At 52.0% G+C, this 9,877-nt stretch overlaps 1 protein-coding gene across 1 annotated transcript; it reads right to left on the bottom strand.

Moving 5' to 3' along the window:
* Positions 1-5,347: 5,347 nt before the first annotated feature.
* Positions 5,348-7,846, bottom strand: LOC136788996 (E3 ubiquitin-protein ligase Topors-like). Its single transcript, XM_066988227.1, has 2 exons — positions 6,600-7,846; positions 5,348-6,466 (listed from the first exon to the last, which is right to left on the bottom strand). Exon 2 carries the CDS (start codon positions 6,377-6,379, stop codon positions 5,348-5,350), a length of 1,032 nt encoding a protein of 343 aa, XP_066844328.1. The 5' UTR covers positions 6,380-6,466; positions 6,600-7,846.
* Between the last annotated feature and the right edge of the window lie 2,031 nt (positions 7,847-9,877).

Genomic DNA, 9,877 nt, shown 5'->3' with positions numbered 1-9,877 from the left:
ATATAGTAATAACGTTGGCTATACAGAAGGAGAAGCGTCTTTCCTCCACATTGCGTATAGGGAACAAGACTGAAGCAAAGGAACCTTTGTGGCTGAAACAGAAGAATTGGAGGTTAATTTAAAAATGTTATTTCTCTAGGCCAAAGGAAAAATGCACTGAACACTATGCCAAGGCAAGAAATAGAAAGCTCTTCTTGAGGACAGAAATCTCAAAACCTAAGCACAACATCGGGGGAAGATTAGGGCTGTCCAGAGGAAGAAGAAATACCCTCAGAGTGAAGTGGCAAACCCATCCCTGGCTGGAGTAGGGTTGAAAGTTGCAGCCTCTGCTTACATACACGATGGCAAGGACAGCAGCAGTCTCTGCGCAAAGCAGACTTGAAAAAGAGAACCCATTCCTAAACCATGGGAGAGATCCCTGACACGATAGCTCTCAAAGTCATGAAGAGAGCAGAAGAGCAGTTTTGCACGCAGCGTTTGCTGTTTCCATTGCTTGTTAGGGTTATGCTTTCCTTGTATACAGCATCTGCATACAGATGCTGCGAAGCTTCCAGGCCGCTCCCTGTCTCTGGGTGAATTTTCACGAAGGAGAGTCCGAATGGAGGGAAACTGGGCTGCATGGACTCAACTACTAAGCCTCATGCTTAAGGAAGCCAGCGTCCTCCACAATTACACTTGGCAGTCGGTGCCTGGACGCTGCCCAGTTCTGGGGGCATAGAATCACTGAATCACTGAATCACAGAATATCCTGAGTTGGAAGGGACCCAGGAGGATCATCGAGTCCAACTCCTGGCACCACACAGGTCTACCCCAAAATTCCGACCACGTGACTAAGTGCACAGTCCAAACACTTGTTAAACTCCAACAGGCTTGGTGCAGTCACTACTTCCCTGCGGAGTCTGTTCCAGTGTGCGACAACCCTCTCAGTGAAGAACCTCTTCCTGATGCCTATCCCATCCCCAAGGAGCAGCCCTCATTCCAGCCTGGCCAAGCACTTTATAGCAATAGTTCAGCACGATGCCCTAGGTTATGGAATATCCTTCTGGCTACTTCAGCTCAGCTGTCCTGCTGCTGTCCCCTCCCAGCTCCTTGTGCACCGCAAGTCTCTTTGCTGGCAGACAAGTGCTGGCATAACCCGTGCAATAGTGTCCCTGGTTAGGTCCTGCTCTCCATGGCAAGCCCCTCAAACATCGCATTGGTTTTTCACGTTGACAGAAATGAGGTAGCAAAGAGAAATCCAAGAGTGATCAAAAGGGACTTTACGTCTTTGTGTCAACTGGTTGGAGGATTAGGTGCACGAGCAGTGTTTTCCTCCGTCTTTCCAGTAGCAGGTATCAATACCGAAAGGAACACGCAGACCCAGCAGAGGAACAAGTGGCTGCGAGGCTGGTGCCACCAACACGGTGTTGGGTTCCTTGCTGATGGGAAGGTCTACATGACACCAAGCCACCTGGGTCGTGATGGGAAGCACCTTTCTCAGAGGAGGAAAAGGATTTTTGCCCTGGAGTAAGGAAGGCTGATTGTCAGGGCTTTAAACTTAGATTCAAAGGCGGAAAGGGACGAAGCCAGGCCTGCCAGCGATAAGCTATTGACTGCACACCAAAAGCGGAGGGACCATGTGCTAGCAAGACCCTTCAGTATGCCCAGCGAGGGGCTGGGTTCAGTGAAGCATATCTGAACTATTTCTCCACTCACTGATGAATCATGCTTTAAGGAACTGAGAAAACTTCTAGATCGTCTGCCCTTGTCCTTATGGGGCACTTCAGCCTGCCAGACATCAACCCGGAATATCACATTGCTGAGACAAAGAGGTCCAGGAGATTCCCGAAGCGCCTTGATGCTATCTTCTTGGTACAGGTCCTAGGAGAGCTGACTAGGAAAGGTGCCCTCCTAGACCTGCTGCTTGGAAAGAGGGGGGGTCTTGTGGGTGAAGTGGAAACGGGAACACTTCAATATAAGCAGCCTGGACTGGTTGTTTTGCTGTTTTTCTGCGGCCCTGCTCAGGTCCGTGAGCATCCCCGTGGTGCACTTTCCAACCAGCTTCTCTACCTGGGCAGCAAGATCTTGCCCCAGTGCAGCAGCCCACATGGGTTGGCCCCTGTGCTGCCAGCAGCTCTGCTTCCATTGCTTGAACCTCCTGCACAGGGCCTTTGCCACCATCCATGAGTCAGGAGAAAGAGCGAGCATTTTTCCCAGTCTGCCGTATCTAAAGGCAGCTGGAAGAGGGGAAACATAACCCCCATTTTTAAAAAGGGAAAAAGGAAGAGCCAGGCAACTACAGGCCTCAGCTCTGTGCCCAGTCAGATCATGGAACAGATCCTCCTGGAAACTATTCTAAGGCACATGGAAAAGAAAGAGGTGAGTGGTGAACAGCCAGCATGGCTTCACTAAAGGTTTGCCTGGACTGACAAACCTGGTGGCCTTCTACAGTGGGGCTACAGCATTGGTGCGTAGGGGAAGAGCAACTGACATCATCTACCTGGACTTGTGCAAAGCCTTTGGCACTGGCCTGCACCATATCCTTGTCTCCAAGTTAGAGAGACAGGGATTTGATGGATGGACCACTCAGTGGGTAAGGAATTGGCTGGATGTCCACACTCAAAGAGTTGTGGTCAATGGCTCAGGGTCTAGGGGGAGGCCAGTGAGGAGTGGTGTTCCTGAGGGGTCGCTGTAGGGACCGGTGCTGTTTAACATCTTTGTCGCTGACATGAGCAGTGGGATTGAGTGCCCCCTCAGCAAGCCTGCAGACACCAAGCTGTGTGGTGCTGTCAGCATGCTGAAGGGAAGGGATGCCATCCAGGAGCACTTTGAAAAGCCGGGGAGGTGGGCTTGTGTGAATCTCCTGAGGTTCAACAAGGCCAAATGGAAGGCCCTGCATCTGAATTAGAGCAATCCAAAGCACAAATACAGGCTGGGCAGGGAATGGATTGAGAGCAGCCCTGAGCAGAGGGTTCTGGGGGTGCTGGTTGCTGAGAAGCTCGACATGAGCTGGCAAGGTGTGCTTGCAGCTCGGAAAGCCACTCGCACCCTGGGCTGCACCGACAGCATGGTGGCCAGCAGGGCGAGGTAGGGGATTGTTCCCCTCTGCTCTGCTCTCGGGAGACCCCACCTGGAGCCCCGTGTTCAGCTCTGGGGCCTCCAACACATGAAGGACACAGAAGTATTAGAATGAGTCCAGTGGAGACTATGGGGATGATGAAAGAACTGGAGAACCTCTCCTATGGAGACAGGCTGAAGGAGTTGGGGTTGTTCAACCTGGAGAAGAGAAGGCTCTAGGGAGACCTTACAGTGGACTTCCTGTGCCTCAGGTGGGCTACAGGAAGGCTGGGGAGGAACTCTATGTCAGGGGGTGGAGGGATAGGGCAACGGTTAAGGGTTTGAAACTAAAAGTGGGTAGATTAGGTGATCTAGAAAGAAGAACTCTACTATGAGGCACCAGCACAGGCTGCCCCAAGGAGCCGGGGCTGCCCCATCCCTGGCGGTGCCCAAGGTCAGGCTGGATGGGGCTGGGGGCAGCCTGGGCTGCTGGCAGGTGTCCCTGCTCATGGAAGTGGAGTGGGAAGTGGGTGGTCTATAAGGTCTCTTCCAACCCAAACCATTCCATGATTTCTTAAAAACAATCTTCCCTGTACAATCTTTCTCCTGCCAAATAATCTTAGATATTTATTTCTCCTTTGGACAAAAGACGTGTGATTTCCTTAGCTGCCACTGTTGAGTCCAGAGAAGAGCAATCTTTGAGACTGTTCCCCAAGAAAACACAATTCAGGCAGAGCACAAGGTGGTGGGATGGTTTTGTTGAGACAGGAGAGAGAGCCATGCAGAGCCAAAGAGGCTGATCATATTTGCAAAGGATATTTAACTCCCAACAAGCTAAAGTTAACTCCAGTGACAGCTGAAACCATTAAGCATCTTCCAGGATGATGGTGTCTATCCACAGGTAAAATCATGCTTTCTGGGGAGCACACTCAAGAGACTATCATTAGAAAGGGAGATAAAAAAGGTTACCAAAATAAGGTTACCAAAATAAAATAAACACTTGTTTCATCTTGAAAATGTAAATAGTGTTTACTAAACCCTCTTCTCGGAAATAGACCATTATGGACTGCCCGTTTTTCTAAGCTGTTTCCCATCTCCCCATCTTCTTTTTCTTCTGTCTTTTGTTGTCTGTGCTGTATTTGAACTGGACTCTGGATGAAGGTTTATTTAAACAAACTAGAGAGAAAGACATTTCAACCACAAGAATGTGTTTCCACTTAGATTCCAGTTGCTTTGGTTTTGTATTTTGCCACTTGAATCGTTCTATTTAGTAACATTTCCACCTAAGACCGATATTAGTGTTCTTTCTAGATGAAGTTATCCCAAAGAATTTTGCATTTTTTTTACCTCTTTAGTTCAGTTTCTTTTTTTTTTTTTTTTAACAATACCAAGAGGTTTCTCTGTATTTTTTTTATATAACTGTCATGAAGTCCTGTTGCGAAGCAGGAAACAAAATCAATGTAGAAGGCAAGCCATACCACCTCACCTTTGAACTGCTGTACACTTTTCACTTTTCTCTTTTCATTTAACAGTTTTCTTCAGTTAATTTCTGATATGACCTTGTGAGTAGTGTTTTGTATTTCAACATATTTCTAGATCGCAGGTCACCTCAACAGGAGAGGCACTTGGCTCTCCAGAAATCTTGTGAGGAATCAGGCTGGTTTGTTCAAACAGGGCAAATTCCTCTCTGGCCTTTCTTGTTTCCGTTTGCAACACTTAACTGGTGCTTGGATTAGGTCACTGAGGAATAAATCTAAATCTAACCATTCTTAAACTGAAATCAAAATGCCCACGTGTTGCTTTGACCAACTTAGCAAAAGCAGCACCAGTCTGCGGATAGGCGAGGCTTGTGCCTGCCCTCTGCTCCTCCTCAGGGCAGCCTTCAGATGCCTGTGCTATCTGACCGTATTGCCGAGTGACATTAAGCCACACAGACTGCTTCTGAACGCTTTCAAGGGCTACCTGTCTAATAGGTCAAATGCTGATTTATATCAAACGAATAAAATGCAGCTGGAAAGGTACTGCAGTGTGAGTTACTAGAACAGCACTCGCTGCTGGAAAAGAGTTTTAGAACATTGTTTGAGCTGAGGTTCTGCTATGATAAAGCAATGGCATTTCAAAGCACATTAATCAGCCGTGACTAAAGGGACAGGGGGGCCAGCAGGGCACGGGGACGGCACCAGGAAAAGGGAGGGAAGGCAGCAGCATGCACGGGGCTGTGCCAGCTCTGGTTTGAATCACACCGAGACTTTTTCTGTGGTATATTCAATCTCTTTTATTGTTCTTTATTTCACCACCAGCAGGAGCCCTGCTAGAAGCGCCGGGGGGTTGGCCTCTTGCAGGGCTGGGGAGAGTCTTGGGCACTGCCTGCCCGGGTGCGCTTCCTGGGGCGCCGGGACCCCCGAGTCGAGCGGTGAGGAGCGGAGGGTCTGCGCCTGCAGCCCCGGGCAGAGGGACCTGCTGCTGCCTCCTGCCCCAGCTCTTCACGGGGCTCTTCCTGCTCCCTGGGGCTGTCTGCAGCTGGGACTTCGCCAGGATCCCCATGCTGGAAAGCGCTGGATGTGCCGGGGATTTCCTCGACGTCAGGGTCTGCAGAGCTGCTGGAGGGCGCGGGGCTGGTCCTGAAGGCTCCCTGCGCTGGAGCAGCGTGCCCAGAAGCAGCTGCAGGTCTGGCCTCCTGCGCCCTGGCAGGGCGGCTGCTCTCGAGGCCCAGCAGCCTCCGTGCGTCCTCGCCGCAGAGAGCCACGATGGTGCCGACGAGCCCGTCGATGAGCGGCACGGTGAGGGGCCCCAAGGCGGGCTGTGTGTGCTGAATGATGGCGTCCCTGTCCAGCCCCATCACACACAGGGAGTGCAGGAGGAAGCTCTCTGCAGCTCTCGCCTGCCACCAGCGTGTCCCATAGATGGCTGAGAGCTGGCGGCGAAGCCAGGGCAGCACAGGGTCGAGGATGTCCCTGCGCTCCCTGAACAGCACGGCCCAGTCCTCGGGCAGGAGGCCGCCCACAGCAGCGCGGGGATCGGGCTCCGCATCCCTCTCCTCGGCTGGCACAGAGGACGCAGCCGGCGCTGCAGGGCTGTGGGGGGCGGTGGCGCTGCCTGCCTGGAAGCCAACAGGTACGGGCACTGCGGGAGGGGAGACGATGCATTCCAGGTAGTCTTCGTCTCCCCGCACGGAAACCTTGATGGTCCTCATGCCCGTCCTGCAGAGTGGGCAGCTCGCCTTCAGTTTTGCCCAGCGCTGGATGCAGCCCAGGCAGAACCGGTGGTTACATGGTGTCGCGTAGGCCACGTCCTTTCGCCCCTCCCGGCACACGGGACACGTCCACGCCTCCTCCGTGGCCATGATCTTCTCGTTAAGGTGCGCTGGGGAGAGCTGATGCTGATGAGCTGCTCCCCTGCACCGGCACTGCAGCAGCGGGTATCGCGCACGCTGCGAGGAAGAGAGAAGGTCACTGGCTGTGCCCCGGCCCCTCAGCAGGAACCCCCCCGGCCCCAGCCCCACGGCTGGGTGGTCCCACGTCCCCCGCGGGCCGCCCCGGGGCACGTGTCCCCACACAGCTCACCTGCGCTGCTGCAAGTGCTCCTCACAGGGCCCCGGCTGCCTGAGCCAGGCAGGGCCGGGGAAACACAGGCACTGCCTGCGGGGACGGGCACTGAGAACAGCTGCCGACGGCCCCACAGCACAGCTCCAACAAATCCTTGCTCGGCGCTCCAAGCCTCGCACAAACGCTCAGCGGGAGTCCAGGCACGAGCCAGGCTGGGGCGGGCTCTGCCTGCGCCCCAATATGAGCAGCGAGGGCCGTGAAGTCACAGTCCGTTGCTGGCTGACCTCAGAGACCATGGCTCTGGGTGACCTCAGAGCCCATGGCTCTGGGTGACCCCCACAAACCAAAGCACGTGTCTGAGAGCATTGCCCAGACGTTTTGTGAACTCCAGCAGGCTTGCTGCCCTGACCACTTCACTGGGAGGCCTGGTTCAGTGGCCAAGCCCCGTGTCAGTGAAAAATCTTGTCCTCACCTCCAGGCGGACCCTCCCCTGTCACAGCTCCATGCCATTCCCTCGAGTTTTGTCAGCATCCCCAGAGAGCAGAGCTTAGCGCCGGGCCCTCCGCTCCCCTCGTGAGGAAGCTGCAGGCCGCCATCAGGCCTCTCCTCAGTCTCCTGCAGGCTGAACAAACGCAGGCACCTCAGCCGCTCCTCATCTGTCCTGCCCTCCAGACCCCTCACCACTTTGAAGCGCTCCTTTGGATGCTCTCTCTCGAAGAGTTTTACGGCCTTCTGATAGTGCCGTGCCCAAAAGTGCACACAGGACTCGAGCTGATGCTGAAAGAGCGCAGAGCAGAGCACAGCAATCCCTGCCCGCGACCGCCTAGCCATGCTGTGCTGGAGGCACCCCACGATGCCGTTGCCCCTCCTGCCTGCCAGGGCCCACGGCTGACTCACGTTCAACTTGCCGTCGACCAAAAGCCCCAGAGCCCTCTCTGCAGGGCTGCGCTCCAGCCTCTCCTCCCCCCAGACTGCCCGGACAGCCAGGGTTGCCCGTTGCCAGGTGCGCAATCCCTCACTCGCTCTCGCTGAACCTCATCTTGTTGGGGATTGCCCAGCTCTCTGGTTTGTCAGGATCTCTCTGCAAGGCCTTCCTCCCCTCCATGGAGTCAGACGCTCCTCCCAATTTAGCATCGTGCCTAAATGGACTCAAGACGCCCTCGAGTCCTACATGCAAGTCACTTAAGACAACATTGAGGAGAACTGGCCCTAAAATGGAGGCCTGCGGAAGCCCCCTAGCGACTGGCCGCCAGCCCGATGCAACCCCATTTACCATAACTCTTGGAGCCCGACCCTTCAGCCACTTGTTCACCCATGGCATTATGCATTGCTCTAGCTGTGTGCTGCTCAATTTGTCCAGAAGGAGACAGTGAGAAACAGTATTGAAACTGTGCTGAAGTCCAAACAGGTGCCATCAGCTGGCTTCCCTTGGCCAACTAGACGGTTGACCACTTCCTAAAAGGAAATCAAGTGCATTAAGCAGCACTTTCCCCTCGTGAACGTGCGTTGGCTGTGATCAATGACTGCATTGTCCTTCAGGTGATATTAAGAAGTCCCAGAATACTTTTCACCATATTTTTACCACTTTTCCCTCCCAATCGATTGGGGGGAGTTAAATAATCATAAAATAATAATAATAATAATAATAATAATAATAAAGAGAAAATCATATTCATGTTCCTAAGAAGAACAGGAATAAAAGAATAGGGAAGGTAAGCGAGGCAAAGTGCAACCGCTGCCCAGTTCTGGCGGCAGAGAATCACTGAATCACAGAATATCCTGAGTTGGAAGGGACCCATAAGGATCATCGAGTCCAACTCCTGGCACCACACAGGTCTGCCCCCAAATTCCGACCACGTTGTTATAAATTACTCCTTTAGCCAGAAAGAATTAGTTTATTGAGTAAGCGATCAACAAGCAAAACAGCGCTGGGCGGCCGGGGAGTCCGTGCTCCTCCAAACGGCGTGCATCCCCCCCCTTTTCACAGTCCCTTATATCACCGAGTTCTTCCGGGCTTACGTAGCCCCCTTCCTGGTACTGCGGCTGCGTCGACTGTTGTTAGGGGGTCGTCTCCCGTCCCTCTGGTGGTTGCACGGATGAAGGCTGTAGTCTTCCTCCGCTTGGTATGTGGTGTTTTTCCCTCCTTAACCGGTCACGTTGGTTTGTCTTAAGATAGGACAGTGGGTTATCAATTTTGCAGTTATAGTATTTACACAAAGTTCTCTCAACTGTCCGTCCGAGACAGCAACAGGCAGGGAGCCTCCAGGTCCTTACAGCCACCTGGCGACTCCCTTTGTTCCTTCTTAATATAGCCATGGGAAATAATGAACAAACATGCTTCATACACCACAGTCCCTCCTTTTTCTTTTAGTTAGTTATTTTGTTCATTAATTCCTGGTATGCCTGTCTGCTGAGCGTTAGAGTTTCAGCACCCTCACTCGTGGTTATGGGTTCATATTTGGCACTGATATGCATCAAATGTGCTGCCTCTAAACGTTTTTTTACAATCGCGATTACTCGATTAAGAATACATGGTCCAAAAGTTAGACTCAACATTAATAACAACAAAGGTCCCGCTATTGTCGACAGTAAAGTTGTAAGCCAGGGTGAATAATTAAACCAAGATTCGTACCAATTCTGCTTAGCCTCATTTTCTCGCTTTCTTTTTGCTAATCCTTCTCTGAGCTTCATCATTGTATCCCTCACTACTCCAGTGTGGTCTGCATATACACAGCATTCTTCTTTCAAGGCGGCACATAAGCCACCGTGTTGTAAATACACCAGATCTAATCCTCTACGATTTTGCAAAACAACTTCCGATAATGACCTTGCCGATTTTTCCAGGGCAATAATTGACTATTCAACTCGAGTTAAGTCTTCATCTACAGCCACATGTAGGGAGGTGAACTCCTGACTTTGTCTGACCAGAGAGGCAACTCCAGTGCCCACCCCGGTGCCTCCCAGAATTATCAACGTTGCCAATGTTATAGCCGTGATTGGTTCTCTTTTTCTTAAGTGGTTCTCTGCTACCGTGTGCCGTGTATATACGTACTCTTCAGAATGGTATAGAATTCTTGGTACAATTATCACCTGTATACAGAAATCTTGAGATACATTAAAGAGTTCAAGTGATAAACAAGGGGTAACACCTATCGATGAGCAGACCCATCTAGCGTTGTTTGCGGGAATTAACCAGTTTTCTTTACCTCCTGGTGTAACCTTCTCCGTGATACCGCATAGATGGAGCTTCTCACTAGGGATTGTACCTACACACCTGCCATTCCCAGTTACTTCCG

Source organism: Anser cygnoides, chromosome Z (assembly GCF_040182565.1).
Source record: "Anser cygnoides isolate HZ-2024a breed goose chromosome Z, Taihu_goose_T2T_genome, whole genome shotgun sequence".
NCBI lineage: Eukaryota > Metazoa > Chordata > Aves > Anseriformes > Anatidae > Anser > Anser cygnoides.
The sequence above is the reverse complement of the archived record's forward strand: the minus strand, read 5'-3'. Positions and strand labels throughout refer to the sequence as shown.